The 16,608-nt window shown below is 44.4% G+C and overlaps 1 protein-coding gene across 2 annotated transcripts in view; it reads left to right on the top strand.

Annotated features, from left to right (window-relative positions):
* ADAM19 (ADAM metallopeptidase domain 19) overlaps window positions 1-16,608 on the top strand; it is a 96,477-nt gene that overhangs the window by 1,214 nt on the left and 78,655 nt on the right. For both annotated transcript variants that reach the window (XM_030926908.1, XM_030926907.1), the window contains exons 2-3: window positions 3,506-3,591; window positions 9,179-9,249. In XM_030926908.1, the coding sequence (XP_030782768.1) occupies window positions 3,506-3,591; window positions 9,179-9,249 (157 nt within the window). The remainder of the gene's footprint in view (window positions 1-3,505; window positions 3,592-9,178; window positions 9,250-16,608) is intronic.

Raw genomic sequence — 16,608 nt, 5'->3', positions numbered from 1 at the left:
GGCTGACTCCAGACTGCTGCCTGGGGGACCAAGAGTCAGCGTTTTCAAATAAAGCGAGCACCGGCGGGGCGGGGGTGGCCTGGCTGGACCCGCGAGATGCCTCAAACCCAGAGGCTGAGAGCTCTTCCGACAGTTCGGAACTTCCAGGGGCCGAGGTCGGGCGGTCCTCCCAAAAGACTCAAAGGAACCGCCCTTTGAGCTATTGTACCGAAGGGGAAACTGAGGCACACGAGGTTCGAGGGTAGCACCAGGCCTGTGTCAGAGCTTAGTGCAGGAGAAAAGCATGAAGAAAGACAAGGGAAGCAAGTTACTGCTCCTAGCACAGGCGCATTCTCTGAGTTTTGAGTCCTTGGAGACCACTTGCTGTAGAATATCTGGGAAATAACGAAAAGTGTAAAAGAAATAAAATGATCTGCAACCCCCAAATCCACAGTTGCTATTGATATTTTGTTTTTTTTTCCCTCCCCATTCTTTGTGTGTTCCTATGGATATATATTGATGAAATTGGAACCGTACCATAAGTACAGTTTCGTGTCTTGCATTTTTCACTTCACACCATGAGCATTTTCCACATCATTAAATTCTCTGGAAAACATGATTTTAATGACTCTATACAAAGTTTTCAAAAGTTAAAAACACGACTCATACAAATGCGGCCAAGATTTATTCAACTCATTAATGAGGTAGCAAACAGGACAGTAAAATTGATTCAGGGAGCATTAGAAAGGGGTGATACAAGCATTGGAGAAAGAATGTTGAAATCCTGTGACCCAGGACAGATGCAGAAATGGTGGATGCCCCATGAAGCAAAATCATAATTCTTGGTTTCCTTTCTTTTTTAATTTCCCTCTTCCTTTCCTTTCCTGTCCTGTCCTGTCCTGTCCTGTCCTGTCCTTTCCCCTTTCCTTTTCCCTTTCCTTTTTCCTTTCCTTTCCTGTCATCTGTTGCCCAGGCTGGCGTGCAGTGGCGGGATCTGGGCTCTCTGCAATCTCTGCCTCCTGGGTTCAAGCGATTCTCCTGCCTCAGCCTCAGCCTCCTGAGTAGCTGGGCTTACAGGCATGTGCCACCACACCCGTCTAGTTTTTGTATTTTTAGTAGAGATGGGGTTTCACCATGTTGGCCAGGCTAGTCTGGAATTCCTGACCTGAGGTGATCCACCCGCCTAGGCCTCCTAAAGTGCTAGGATTATAGGCGTGAGCCATTGTGCCTGGCCAGGTTATCTTTCTACTATGCTGAAATCACTTACATCTCTGTCAGACAGAAATCTATAGATATATACATAGATTATATAACTTCACAGAGTATAGCCTTTAATCAATGGTAAATAAAAAATCAATGGTACATTCCCCTAGATAATGCAATGATCCATGGATGGGTCTGTTAAACAATGCTCCGATATGACATTGAGAAGACATCTTGCTTGCTCTTTGCCTTATTTCCAAGTTTTGGAGACCTTTTCTTAACAGGTACTGTGTTCCTCTTTTGTAGATTGCTTTCACTATTTTTTTACAATTATAGATATCATTTAATTCAATTAAATGTTCCATTAAATATTATAGAATTCCTTTTCATTTAAAATAATCTAGGCTTATCAGAGCCACCAGGGCAAGGGCGATGCTTGTCTTTTTTTTATTTTTATTTTTTCCTGAGTTGGAGTCTCTGTCGCTCAGCCTGGAGTGCAATGGCGCAATCTTGGCCTCCCAGATTCGAGGGATTCTCGTGCCTCAGCCTCCTGAGTAGCTGGGATTACAGGCATGCACCACCACACCCAGCTAATTTTCATATTTTTGGTAGAGACAGGGTTTCACCTTGTTGGCCAGGCTAGTCTCAAACTCCTGACCTCGGGTGATCCACCCACCTTGGACCTCCAAAGTGCTGAGATTACAGGTGTGAGCCACCCATTCCTGCCATTCCTGCTGTATGCTTATCTTGTTCCTCCATGAATATTAAGCACCTATTCATGGCATAGTACTTGGCACATAGTTAAGTACTCAGAAAATATTTGATAAATATATGAATGCATTGTTTCTAATATTTGCCTGTCTGATGAATTGGCATTGGTCCAATGAGATTATTTTTAAAATCCATATTGACTGCAAGTGCATTATATTGGTATTCTGAAGGGAATGTTAATAATTACTCAAAATCACCACTCTAACAGAACAACTATGGCTGTCTTTTTATCACTCATATTCTGTATGATTGATGTAGTTAGTTTAGACAGAATAGATTTTGGAGTCCTCAGCCTCATTCCCAGGAGCACTATGGAGACCAGTCTGTTTAGGTGTTGGGAAATTACCATTTTATTAAGGTAGTCTGCAGCCAGTATTCGAGTTCTGCAGCGCCCTGAACAAATCTCTCCTGTAGTTTACATTCTCTTTCTTGCAAAACAGGACTCCTACTTCCTACTTCCCAGGGTTGCCCTGAGCATGAAGGAGAACTGGTTTGGGAGAGAGATTTGGGAAGTAGAAAGTGGAATACAAATGCAAACTTGCCATTAGGAAGCTCCAATTAATGTAACGATGCTCTGTTAAGTAGGAGGTTGGCACTGGATATTGACTCTCCACAATAAAGCTGTGAGATGGGCAGGTAGGATCATTGTCTTTATTTTACAGGCAAGAAAACTAAAGCTCCACGGGAGCAATATTCATGGGCTTGACCTCCAGAATATGCCCAGAATCCCACCGCTTCATTCCTCTCCACTGATGTCATTCTAATCTGAGCCACCATCATCTCTCACCAGGGCTCCAGCATATCTCTAGCCTGGCCTTCCTGCTTCTGCTCTCACTCTGGCTGCTCTGCCTCACCCCACCCCCATTCTCCACCATGCAGGCAGAGTGATCTTTTTAAAACTTAACACAGATCGTATTGCTCTGTATTTAAAACACCCAGTGCCTTCCAAGTCTATTTATAAGAAAATCCAGACACTCCCCATGGTCTCTGCATTATCAGACCCAGGGCTGTCTTGCTGACCATATCTCATACCAACTTCCTCTTTCATTTACTAGCTACCCCTTACTTCATGGTTGTTCCTTCAACAGGCCAAGTTCACTTCTGCTCAGGCAGGGCCATTGCACTTGCTATTTCCTCTACCTGGGGCACTCTTCCCCCAGATATTGCGTGGCTGCCTTCTGGCCCCTCAGGACTCAAATGCCATCTAAGTTGATCATCCTGTTTCAAACAGGCACCCCCTGCTAGATGTCTCTTTATGCCATGACCCCAACTTATTTTCTTCAGGGTACTTAGCACCATCTGAGAACATTTGTTCATTGTCTGTCTCCCACATCTAGAAGGTAGACTTTACAAGTACAGAGACCTCATATGTCCTATTTACTACAGTATCACCGACACCTAGAGTGCCTAGTTCCTAGGAAGTGCCAAGAGCCTGAAATCCAGCAAGTCATGTAATGGCCCAGCGCAGGGGCAGCTCACAGAAAGTGCATGTGTGGCTTAGCTGGGGTATAGAGGTCTGGGATTCCAATGGTTTTGCATCTTGTCTTGGCAGGAGGAAGTGGGGAAGGCAGCCCCAAGCTGCAGCATGAACTAATCATACCTCAGTGGAAGACTCCAGAAAGCCCCGTGAGAGAAAAGGTAAGACTCAAAAGACCTCATTTACATTGGCAGGAGTTGACAACTGAGGTTTGGGCTACCTGCTCAACTTTCTTATAATCCCAGTCATCACTATTAGTTCTGTTTCTGGCCCATTCTATCCTCTGGGTGCCCATTTTGGATATCACAGATGGGACTTTCCTTCTTTGTATGACAAACTTCTAGAACACTTCCAAATGCTATTAGTTGAGGAAATGAAAATTCACATTGATGCTGACACAAGCTAAGTGCAAATGTGTTGGTGTCACAGAAGTCACTTAGTCTTGACTGGAATTCATTAAATATTGTCATTGTTATTTTTGCTCTGCATAATACATACTTCATTTTCTTGAAGGAATAATGTACTTGGAGAGAAAAAGGATAATAATATAAACTATTTTAATAAGAGGCAGGGTAGAGACCTAGTACTGGGGAACGTATCTTAAAATCCAGTAGGCTCCCCTGGCCAGAACACCAGGAAAATGCATAGGCTTTATCAAAGAGATTGGGAAGAAAACAAAACACATTGTCCTGTTCTTGCAGAGAGGACCTGTGCATCTAGAATATTCTTTGTGGTTCTGTTTTTTGTTTTTTGTTTTTTGTGTGTGTTTTTGTTTTGTTTGTGTGTTTTGACAGAGTCTCACTCTGTTGCACAGGCTAGAGTGCAGTGGCACGATCTTGGCTCACTGTAACCTCCGCCTGGCAGGTTCAAGTGATTCTCATGCCTCAACCTCTGGAGTAGCTGAGATTACATGTGTACGCTGCGAAGCCAGGCTAAGTTTTGTATTTTTAGTAGAGACGGGGTTTCACCATGTTGTCCAGGGTGGTCTCGAACTCCTGACCTCAAGTGATCCGCCCACTTGAGTTGGGATTACAGGTGTCAGCCACTGTGCCTCACTGTGATTTTGGTTATTGCAGCCCAAGTGAGACATGAAAGGGCAGGAAAGGAAGATGTGGTTGTTGTGTGCCAGTAAACAGCTACGTGACCTACCACTTGCTGAAGTGGTGGACTTTCCTCATTTATAAAGCAGTGCTTAGAGAGAATAAGGAGAAAAGAAAGCTGGGGACTTAGAGAGAATAAGGAGAAAAGAAAGCTGGGGAGAGGGGTTGTTTTCTAAGATCTCTTTGGGTTAAAACGATTTGTGATTTATTGGGCAACATATAGGAGCAAGATTACAGCAGGAAAGAGATGCGTCAGGAAAGACTTCAGACATTGTGGCTGTTGAATCTGGAAAGATAAATGGGAAGGAGCAACGTCCAGGATCCTTGAAGCTCTGGCCAGGATAATACAGACATGTCCAAAAAGGCTCCAACTTGGATTTACCAAGGGAACCTAACAGTGTAAATTTTAGGACAGGCCAAGTGCGGTGGCTCAAGCCTGTAATCCCAGCACTTTGGGAGGCTGAGGCAGGAGGATCATTTGAGGCCAGAAATTTAAGACCAGCCTGGGGTAAGATACTGAGATCCTATCTCTACAAAAAAAAAAAAAAAAAAAAGAAAGAAAGAAAATTAGCTAGTCCTAGCGGTGTGGGTTGTAGTCCCAGCTACTCTGGAGGCTGAGGTGGGACGATCGCCTGAGCCCAGGAGTTTGAGGTTATAGTAAGATATGGTTGCATCACTGTCCTCCAGTCTGAGTGACAATGCGAGACCCTGTCTCAAAAAAAAAAAAAAAAAAAAAAAAAAAAAAAAAAAAAAAAAAAATCAGGACAAATAAAAACAAATAACATTTTGTCCTGAAGGCAGTAAACACATGGAATTCATTTCATCAAAAAGTAGGAGATGCTGAAAATAGCTTCAGGAAAAGTCTTGACAAATTAATGGATGGTCGTCCTAGAGCAAATTACTTTTAACAATTAAGATCTTGGGTATTGCAACCTATTCATACTGCCTGAGGAATGGACCTGCTACTTTTTATAGAGGCTTCTTTGTTCTCTCCAGATGTGGATGCTGGGCATCCTCAGGAAGGACCTGAGAACAAAGCAGAGGACCAGATCCTGTCTTTGTTCCCAACCATTGTCTGCCCAGCATATGGGTCATTATATTCTATAGGTATAGTCAGCATAGTGCCTGGCACCATAAATATTTGTTGAATGAACAAATGAATGAATGTCAAAGAGAGAGAGACTAGAGGCTGGATTTCACTTGGGCCTCTCATTCTCATTTATGTAATTAATTCACTCACTGAACATTTTTTTCTTCACTTTTTCTCACCACTGACTTAAAGCTCACATTCATTAAACATTAACTGAATACTTATACTGTATACTAAATATTATACTAGATCTTAAGGGGAATGCAAATATAGGACAGATTTCCAATACCCCATGGAGCTGAAGATCTATTTAATCTATACTGAAGGAGAAAGAATTTTTAACCCATCCCTAGGAGAGGGATAAATGGTGGGTCAGCTCCCTGTACTTCCTGGGAGAGGAGAGCTGATGGTGTCTCTTCTTAATACAGAGTGGAGTTTCATCAGAAAAGCTGATCAGTAGAGCTGGACAGAAAAGCTTCATAGATCCTTAAAATGCAGTTTCATTGTTTTGCTTGAAATGCCCCATAGAAAAAGGGAGCATCCTTTTTTAACTATCGGTGCCTGAGCACCTTCCAGAATAGAGAGAATTATTTTTGGATCACCCACATAAAAATAAAGATTACTACTCCTGGTGGGGTGAGGTGGCTCATGCCCTGTAATCCCAGCATTTTGGGAGGCCGAGATGGGTAGATCACCTGAGGTCAGGAGTTCGAGACCAGCCTGGCCAACACAGAGAAAGCCCATCTACTAAAATTACAAAAATTAGCCAGGCATGGTGGTGCGCACCTGTAATCCCAGCTACTTGGAAGGCTGAGCACGAGAATGGCTTGTACCTGGGAGGTGGAGTTTGCAGTGAGCCAAGATTGGGCCACTGCACTCTAGCCTGGGTGACAGAGCAAGACTCTGTCTTAATTAAAAAAAAAAAAAAAAAAAAAAAAAGATTACTACTCCTGCTGCAGCTTGTGTCTCTTTGTGGGAGGGGTGATAGTGCTTTGATTTGGGGCAGTATTCATTTTCTGTGGGGGCAGTGACATACATGGTTACCTACCTCTTGGATGAGGGAATCACTGTAGCTCTATTGCTATGTGGTCTTTCTTTCTTTCTTTTTTGTTTTGTTTCATTTAGATGGATTTTCCTCTTGTTGCCCAGGCTGGAGTGCAATGGCATGATCTCGGCTCTCCGCAACCTCCGCCTCTTGGGTTCAAGCGATTCTCATGCCTCAGCCTCCCAAGTAGCTGGGATTATAGGCATGTGCCACCATGCCGGGCTAATTTTGTATTTTTAGTAGAGACAGGGTTTCTCCATGTTGGTCAGGCTGGTCTCGAACTCCCCACCTCTGGTGACCCGTCCGCCTCGGCCCCCAAAAGTGTTGGGATTACAGGCGTGAGCCACCGTGCCCGGTCTGTGTGGTCTTTCTTAAATGCCCTCTTGGGGCTGGGTCCCTGATGCTCAGTGTGATTGGGTGGAGCGCTGGCTCAAAAACTCCATAAAGTGGCAAAGGATCCGCAACCAGAATAGGTGTTGGCAGAGCTGAATCAGGGCATGACAAACAGAGAAGTGAATCTCTTAGTGAAAGTTATTGGTCAAACATCTCCCCAGCTTCCTACTCCGGTTGGTTTGAAATGTTCCTTCTTGAGATGAAGTAATACGATTAATTAGGCAATGATCGGTGTTGCCCAAGAGTCCTTGATTGGAACGTTCAGATCTTATCATAGCCCTTGGTGACCGCAGAGTCTCAGAAATGCCCAAATCCTAATGCAGAGTGGGGTTTGCAGCGAGGAAGGGGAATGTGCTTAGAAGAGGTAGGCCTCTAACCAGAGGTGGCAGAACAGGTGACCTACTTCCTCAGACATGCAAGAACTAAGCTTTCAGGTCAACCTTATAAGGGCTAGAAGCTCTACTCTAGCAATGACTTTTGTGGATTGAAAGGGACTTCAAGAATTTATCTGCTGGGTGAGGTGGCTCATGCTTGTAATACCAACACTTTGGAAGCCTGAGTTGGGAGGATCACCTGAGCCCAGGAGTTCAAGATCTCCCTTGGAAACATGATAATACCACAGTATCTACAAAAAATTTAAAAATATTAGCCCAGTGTGGTGGCATGCACCTGTGGTCCCAGCTACTCAGTATGCTTGAGCCTGGGAGGTTGAGGCTGCAGTGAGCCGTGATTGTGCAACTGCACTCCAGCCTGCACAACAAAGCAAGACCCTGTCTCAAAAAAAAGTTGTCAGTTCCTTAGTCTCAAAATAGAGAGCTTATGTTTAAAACACTCCAAAGAATCTGTTCTGTTTTAAATATGTAAATAGCTTTTTTAAATAAATAATTTATTTCTTCAAAAACAGTTCAGTAGCCTTAAGTTGAATTGTTGAAGCATGGAGGTTTATTATGACTTGGTTTTTAAATTTCTTTGAAATTTTCCACAATAATAAGGTAAAAAGAGATTAATAAAAGTTATTTTCAACTATGAAAGCAACTATAAAAATGTGGAAAGATATGCAGAAGAAAGCAAAATTAACTCATGATCCTGTTGCCTAGAGTAAGTATGGTAACCTTTAGGCTTATTTCTCTTTACATTTTTCCCTTTGCAAAGTGTATTTAAATAAAGCATTCAGTGTTTTATTTTGAGGTTTTATGACTAATGATTTTAGTGTACATTTTGTCAATAATTTAACAACTACTTAAAGTTGCTGCTTTAATGACCATTCAGTGTTCTGTCATATGAATGGATCATCATTTGTTTAACCATTCTCTAACAGTTTATATTTAGGACAGTGAGGTTACATTTCATTATTCATTACTTTTATTTTATTTATTTATTTATTTTTGAGATAGAGTCTTGCTCTGTCGCCCAGGCTGGAGTGCAGTGGCATGATCTTGGCTCACTGCAACCTCCGCCTCCCAGGTTCAAGCGATTCTCGTGCCTCAGCCTCCTGAATACTATAGGTGTGCACCACCATGCCCAGCTAATTTTTGTATTTTTAGTAGAGATGGGGTTTCACCGTGTTGATCAGGCTGGTGTCGAACTCTTGACCTCAAGTGATCCACTCCTCTTGGCCTCCCAAAGTGCTGGGCACTGTGATACATTATTTATGCTGATTATCTCACTCAGTCCTTACAAGATCCCTATCAAATTGACTATTACTATCTCTGTATCCTACATGAAGAAACTGAGATGTGGGGAGGCTAAGCAACATGTCTGACTTCACACAGCTGCCGGTGTCAGAGCTGGCGCTTGAATCCAGATCTGACTCTGCAGGACATTTACTGCTGGAGATTGTGTTTTCCAGTGTTTCCCTTCACTGCACCACATACATACACTTACACCACATTGCAGCCTGGAGTTTCTTCCCTATGCCTTTCAGGAGAAAGCAGATGGGGGAAGGATTTGGGTCATTCTGGGATTGAGGTTGTTTTACATGTAGGCTGGAAATGCAGTTGACCTTTGCTCATTCACTTCCTGTGGATCAATGTCTGAGCACTGTGCTAGATGCTGTGCCTGACTCTGGGAGCCTGGGTGCCAGGTTTTAGGAACTGACATTGTTTTGTTGTTGCTTTTAGCATCCACTCAAAGCTGAGCTCAGGGTAATGGCTGAGGGGCGAGAACTGATCCTGGACCTGGAGAAGAATGAGTAAGTGGACTCCTCCTTTGTCTAAAATGAAACAACGTCTGTGTCAATGCCGGACGCAGGTGTCGCTGTTCTGGAAGGAAGCAGTTAATGGAGTGACCCCAAGCTCTCAGTCCTTGGTTCCTTTCAGGCAGCATCTTGCAAAGTCATGAGGCTTTCCACAGTCTCTTGACTTGATGTGAGATTGCTGGACTGCTAAATGTGTTGCTACAATTTCCTTAGGCAGTATTTCAGGGGTCCCTGGAGTTCACTGCAGGCACACAAAGGTCTGTGTATGTGTGAGATTAAGGGAGTGGATGGACTGGAGGTCTTTGGCAGCTGCCTTACTAGTGCCAGCCCAGTGCGTGGCAGGACATGAAGGAAATTAGAGGAAAACAGCAGAGGGGAGCAAGCAAAGCAGGGGTGTGCTGGGGCTTGGCGCCTCAGACTCGGATGGTTCCATGTGTTCTGTGTCAGCTGCATCTAAGATTTTGCCAATAGGGCATCGTCAACAGTCTCCTGGCTTCATCGGGCCCGGCTCTTCCATCTTCCTAACCCCATTCATCTTGGGTGGTAGCCTGACTCAGAGGCACTTGTGCATTGATTGGCCATCAGATGCAGTCATATCTGGATTCATTTAAGGGAGGAGGTGAATGGGCATGAGGCATGACTATGTCTGTGGCCCATTCTTTGGCCATTCCCCATCTACTTAGCTGTGAAGAGCTCTCCTTACTTGGCCGAGGGGCTCTGAAAACCTTTGGTATTTCCCCACCGACCATCCCACTTTTCGTTTTGCCACACAGACGTCGCAGATAAGGCTGCATGGCTTGGAGAGCTGCCTGTCTCCTCTTGGCAGCCTCCAGAACCCCCTGGAAGCCAATGAGTAATCAAATGCATCACTGCCAAGAAAAGGATGAAGAAGGACCTTCCTGTATACAAAAGGATGGGAATGACTTTTAGGCTTGGGTGGAAAGGGAGAATATAATTTATTCCAAATTTGGGCTTTTTGGGCACTTGCAAAGGAGGGTGAGTGGTGTCCCGAGTATGGTTAAAATACAACTCGCAGCTTGTGCAGTGGTGGTGCTTCATCTGCATCCTTCCTCTGCCTCCAGGACATGGTGGCCTCGGGAAGCCAGAAAGATGGGGATCACAGTCATTTTTGTTTCTCTCCTCTTGAGAGTAAAGCCAGTTCAGGCTGTGTTTCTTCTCTCTGTTGTTCCTGGAATAGACCTGGCCAGCTGCATCCCCAGACAGTGCAGCAACTATTAGCCCTGGATTTTTCCTTGCGTTGTCTCTTCCTTTGGTCCTACAAGAAAAGGCCCTTAGAGGATTTGTTCTTGACTGTGTCTCTCAGGGGCCTGCCTTTGTTTCTCATGGCCCCAGCCCATTAGCTCTAGTCTAAGTGTTCCCTGTTGTTGCCTGTGTCTAATCTCTCCTGTTCTGCCCCCAGTAGAGCCTGTGGCTCTTCAGCTTCCTCTGGTCAGCCCAAGTGATAGTGTTGATGTTGTGGGAAAATCTTTAGGAGTTGGTCTCTGGCCAAGCAGGAGTCCCGGGACCCAAGTCTCTATCCTTCCCTCCTATTTTGAAACATTTGCTAGAGACCATAGGAAGTTGAAGCAGGAAGATGCCTTAGAAAACACTGAATGGAATGATCTTAGAAAACTCTGAAATTATGGATACAGAAACTTTGATTCAGAGAGGGATAGGCATTTGTCTGAGGCCACCCAGCAGGTAAATGAAAGAGCTGAAACTAGGATCATGTGTATTCTTGGTGTGAGTCTGGAGTTACAGAATGTGACCCAGGGCAAGTGGCTGAATCTTTTGGAACTTCAGTGTCCTTGTCTGTAAAATGAGGGTAATAAGGCCAGCCTCGTGGGATGGTTGTGAGGATAAATGAGGTGAAGTGCAGGAAGTGCTTGCAGAGCGCATGGTGAGTGGCCAGCCACTGCTGGGATTTTTATTGTCCCACACTGAGGCTCCAGAGGAGAACCCATGGCTGTGGTTCTAGCATCTGCTTTTCCGAGAGCACCTCTCGTTTCCCATTGAGCCGCATGGGACTGGATGTGGTTCCTGGCCTCCTTGAGTTGGCAGAAGGCAGCAGAGTTGGTAAAAATGGAAGCAGCAGAGCCAAGCAATATGACCTCACCAGGTGTTCCTGGGGGACGGCTTCCTGCTATTTTCATCCAAATTGGGCTTTTTGTTTTGAACATGTGTTAGTGAGCGGAACTCCAACTGCACACGACTTCCTAGTGTGTTTATTTCCCAAAGCCTTCTCATTCATGGTGCGTGCGAGTCCGGATTCAAAACAGCTTTGGAGTGGGGGAGATGATTTTCTAATTTTTCAAATCACTGTGTTGAAGTTTCTATAATCTCATGATATTTGGGGGAAACTAGGCCCTGGGCCAAGCCATTTCTCAGCCTCTGGTTCTCAACCTCCTTGATCAACGTATTCATTTTTTAAAATCTACTGTGCCTCTGTGATATTTCAGGCACCAGTGCAGGTACTGGGGATAAAGCTGTGAATAAAACAGTTCAGCCTTTATGGAGCTTCTATTCTAGTGGGAAGCGGTAAGCAGACAAGTGAGTGCACCGTCTGTCAGGTGATGGGTGCTGTGTAGGAGACAGAGAAACATAGGGAGTGGGGCCAGAGGAGTGTGGAGGTGGAACGGGAGCTGCTGTTTCTGAATGGCAGTCAGGGAAGGCCTTGCAGGTGAACTGATACTTGAGCCAAGACCTGAAGGAGGTGATGGAGTGAGCCATGTGGGCAGCTGAGAGATGACAATTCCAAGGAGAGGGAACAGCCACGTTCAAAGGCCCTAATAGACGATGAGGGTTTCCACTCTCCATCTGTACATTTCCCCATACACTGGATTCTCAGGTCTACCGGGAGCAGTGAGCCACGGCTTCTGGGACTCTAGGGGGAAGGAGAGGACATTTTAAATTTCTTTTTCATCATCATCCTGCCGTGTCTGGCCTTCTCCCATCAAATCAAAACCCACGTGTTAATGCATGGCCCAAAATAGCAGTGAGCAAGCCTTTAATGGAATTCACACATGGAGAGATTGCCCAGAATGGTGAGGATGGAAAGGCATGGGGCATGGGCCAGGAGAGGAGGGGGAACACAGCAAAGGGAGCTTCAGCTCAGGCGGCAGACACACTGAGGTGTCCTACAATAGCACGGCAGCCGGCAGCCTTTTTCTGCTTTGAAGCAACTCAGGATAAACGGATGACATCCGTGAGAGGCACACATTCTTTTTTTCTATTGAGTGCAGGTGAGAAACTGTGACCCTTTAGGGATAATCTGAGCATTCCTTTTGTGTCGGTTATTCCTGTGTTCAGATCCTGGCTCTGCCACTTACTACCTTGTAGCCTCTTTAAGTCTCAGTCTGTGCATCTGGGGTTTAATTATAGTCCCATGTCACAGAGCCACAGGGAGGATGAAATGAGATGGTACAGGTGAAGGACCTAGCAGAGTGCCTTGTTTGTATTCCAAGCTCAAGGTTGCTGTGATTATTTCTTGCTCATTGTTTTTAAATTGCCAAAGCAAATCATGCTTATTGTAAAACATGTAGCAATTCCAAATAAACAAAATAATGAAAGTCTTCCCCCCACAAGGAAAATCCACTGCTGTTTGGTGCGCAAACCCTGGACGTTTTCTATGCGTACAAGAACATGCACATGAATCCTCACAGACACAATCACGTACAGACACAGTCACACAGAAGCTGCTATTTTTGTTGAGGAGGGAGGAGCAGAAATGAGATTATGCCAGACATATTGCTCCAGCATTTCCTTTTTTGAACTCAATTGGATGTCATGAAGACAGTCGTCTGCTCTAATAAATATATATTACATTGTTTAATATTTATATACACACGTAATCACATAATTTGCAAAGATTGGTGCATAGCTGTTGTTTGGAGAAACTTGTGATTGAGGCAGTGTGGTACAGTGGACATAGCATTGACCTCAGAGACAGATGATGTGGAATTGGTCAACAAGCCAGCCAGCTCCCCTGAGCCTCAGCTTTCTAATCTGTAAAATGCAGATTTTGGCCCCGGATAGGCTCGGAAGGCTCTTCCTGCACTACCTCTTTAAAGCATGCTGTGTGAGTAGAAAAATGTCAAAGAAGTCTCTGCCTCAGGAAATTTGCTCTACCTTGGAGACATCCTGGGAAATAGTGGGCAGTGGGATAAAGGAAAAAGGTGCCCCAAATCACGGGACCTTGAAGTTGGGGATGAACTTCTAGGTCAGAACCTGGCAGTTCAGGCAACAGAAAATACAAGAAGGGAAACTACAGAGCAGAACTTATAGACTGCTGTTTGCACAACAGATTTGAGCATTAATCCATATTTTTTCTCCATGTTCTTCTCCTCTTGTCCTGAGACTACCTCACCAACCCAGGAACCCATATTTGACAAAAACTTGTTTGCTGAAATCAAATGGAATCCTCCTTAGTTAGCTACAGGCATCCAGGGAGATGAACAGGGTTATGTGAACCCTGGCACTGTCTCCTGTCCTTTCTTGGCTTTTTCCCAAAAGGAGGGCACACTGAATTGCTCAGCCAGATTCCTGGATGCTCACTGGGCCACATTACTAGTGAGCAGGATCACTCTATTACAAGATCACCTTTAAAAGCAAATGAACAGCTCAACTAGTAGGCACTTTGCCCAGAGGCTCTTTGGCCATATGCGTCTGTCTTCTAGTATCTTAAACACATTCTAGGACTCTCATCTCTTCAGTATACTGTCCTTCCTCAAGTCCACATGACAATGGCTTGAGAAAGGGAGAGACGTCCTTTGGTCTCACCCCATCCATTTGTGCTCCAGCTCAGTTAGCTAAAGAGATCCTATTTGCTCAAGTTTAGTTAATAAGAATGGGTGTTTGTTTTCTTTTGTAAGTATGTCGACCTCCAAACCACCTGGGGAACAGCAATTGTCAAGGCAGAATTTGGCCTTTAGAGGTTTACTGATTTTAATACCCATCATTACCTCCCACTTTAATCTTTCTTCCTATCCCTAACTTCTTATCAGTCCTTCAGTGATATCACAGGGAAGGAGAAGGCTTTTGTTGTTCTGGAAATCAAACTACAGTCCGGAAAATTAACAGTCATTCAGTGCTAATGGAGTAATCTAGCTCCCTAACATTCTCGTTTTTCCTCGAGTCCATTATACAATTTGGATTGCGTAACATTGGTAGAATTGAAGAAGGTCAGAATTAGCAGGCCGGAAGGGAATTTTTCAGCAACACACACGGCAGATTAGTTACCATCTCCTATTCCTGCACTTGTTTTTCAAGGAGGCCTGGTAGAAATAGTAGCAGACCCAAAGCAGAACCCTGAATACCACTTAGGCAGTGGAGCTCTCCCCACCTCCACCCTCCCAGCTTCCTCCCGGGTCAAGAGTAGACTTTAACATCTTACCTAGGATAAAGGACAGCTCTCTTTGACCCTCTCTTGTCAGGAGCTTCATTTGTTATTGGCAGAATTCAATTTCCTGGATCAAAGAGCAGCTTAGAAAGGCTTAGATGGTATCCCAATGCTCTTAGTAAACCATGCTTCACTGAGTTGCATTTAAATGAGTCATAGACATATGGATTACATTGCACTTAAAATACACATGGCTCAAGAAATTAAAGGATATCATTTTTTTAACCAAGTATTTGGCAGATCTAAAGTATTCAAAATGTTTTTCCAAACTCTACTTGCAGCTGTACTCCCCATTCCCCGTGGCTAAGGTTGTATAACCCAGGGAGACAGGTGCTGAGGAAACAGTTGGATGAATGGGTGTGGACCCCAGAATTTGATGAGAGCTGCCTGTGGTATCTGAAATTTTCTTCAAATGTTCTTTGGAAGTATCAAGAACTGGTTTAACCCTGCTGTGTTGATGCTGAAGGCAGTGAATGCATGAGTGGATTTAAATTCCAAGTGCTGTGCTAGGCATGTCGTCCCAGAGAGACCTGGTAGTCCTGTTTGAGATGTAGTTTCTAATTGTAGCTTTGTAGACTGAGAATGATTTCATTTGCAATTCCCATGTTGTCCCAAATGCCTGGAGTTGCAGAACAAATGGATTGCCAGCCAGTCTGATGTGATTTTTTGTATAAGCCAAACTCTCAACCCCACCCCTGCATAAACAGGGTCTCCATTTGCAATGTACTGAATGTTTCTGTCTCCCTTCAAGTTCTTATATTGAAATCCTAGTCCCCAAGGTGATGGTATTGAGGTGGGGCCTTTTGGAGATGATTCGTTTATGAGGGCTCTGCTCTCATGAATAGGATTAGTGCCCTGATAGAAGAGACCCCAGAGAATTAGCTCACCTTTTCCACCAGGTGAAGACACAGCTAGCAGCTACCATCTATGAACCGGAGAGAGGGCCCTCACCAGACGCCAAATCTGCTGATCCCTTGATCTTGGACTTCCCAGACTCTAGAACTGTGAGAAGTAAATTTGTTGCTTATTTGCTACTCAGGTTATGCTGTTTTGTTATAGCAGCTCAAATGGACTAAGATACCATTATTTCTAAATTGTTGGAAACATGATATCATTTTCTTAGGGTCCATTGCTTAAGCTCAGACTCAGTAATAAGCCTGGTGATCTGAAGGGATGCAGCTTCATGATACACTTGCCTGAAATATCAGAGTGCATCCAAAATTGAAATAGCCTAGATGTGTTGATTCTGAAAGCCATGTGCACACAAGCCTTAAACGTCCTAATCCATAGAATAGAACAGATTTGGACTTTGGTCCCAGAGACCCCAATTCAATTCCAGATACTGAGACTTCCTGGTTGGGTGGTCTTTGGTACGTCACTTGCCTTCTAAGTTTTACTTTTTCATCTGCATTCATAGTAATACTACTTGTAGTATTACTACCAGGTGTAGTGGCTCATGCCTGTAATCCTAGCACTTTGGGAGGCTGAAGCGGGTGGATCACTCGAGCTCAGGAGTTCGAGACCAGCCTGGGCAATGTGGCAAAACCCTGTCTCTACCAAAACCAACCAACCAAACAAACAAAAACCCCCACAAAAATTAGCCAGGCATGGTGGCACATGCCTGTAGTCCCAGCTACTCAGGAAGCTGGGGTGGGAGGATCTTTTGAGCCCAGGAGGTGGAGGTTGCAGTGAGCTGAGATCATACCACCACACTCTAGCCTGGTTGACACAGCTAGATGCTGTCTCAAATAATAATAATACTCACTGCTTTGTGAGCGTTTGCTGAGAATGGATACCTTGGAAAACGCACTTCACACAGTGTCTTATTGAATCCTCATGGCAACCCTTTGAATGAGATATTGTCTGCATTTTATAATGAAACTCAAGCACAAGGAGTTTAAGTAATTTACCCAGTATTGGGCATAGCCAGGAGTCAAACTCAGGCCTGCCTGCCT

This window comes from Rhinopithecus roxellana, chromosome 3 (assembly GCF_007565055.1).
Source record: "Rhinopithecus roxellana isolate Shanxi Qingling chromosome 3, ASM756505v1, whole genome shotgun sequence".
NCBI lineage: Eukaryota > Metazoa > Chordata > Mammalia > Primates > Cercopithecidae > Rhinopithecus > Rhinopithecus roxellana.
This window is presented reverse-complemented; position numbering and strand designations above follow the sequence as displayed.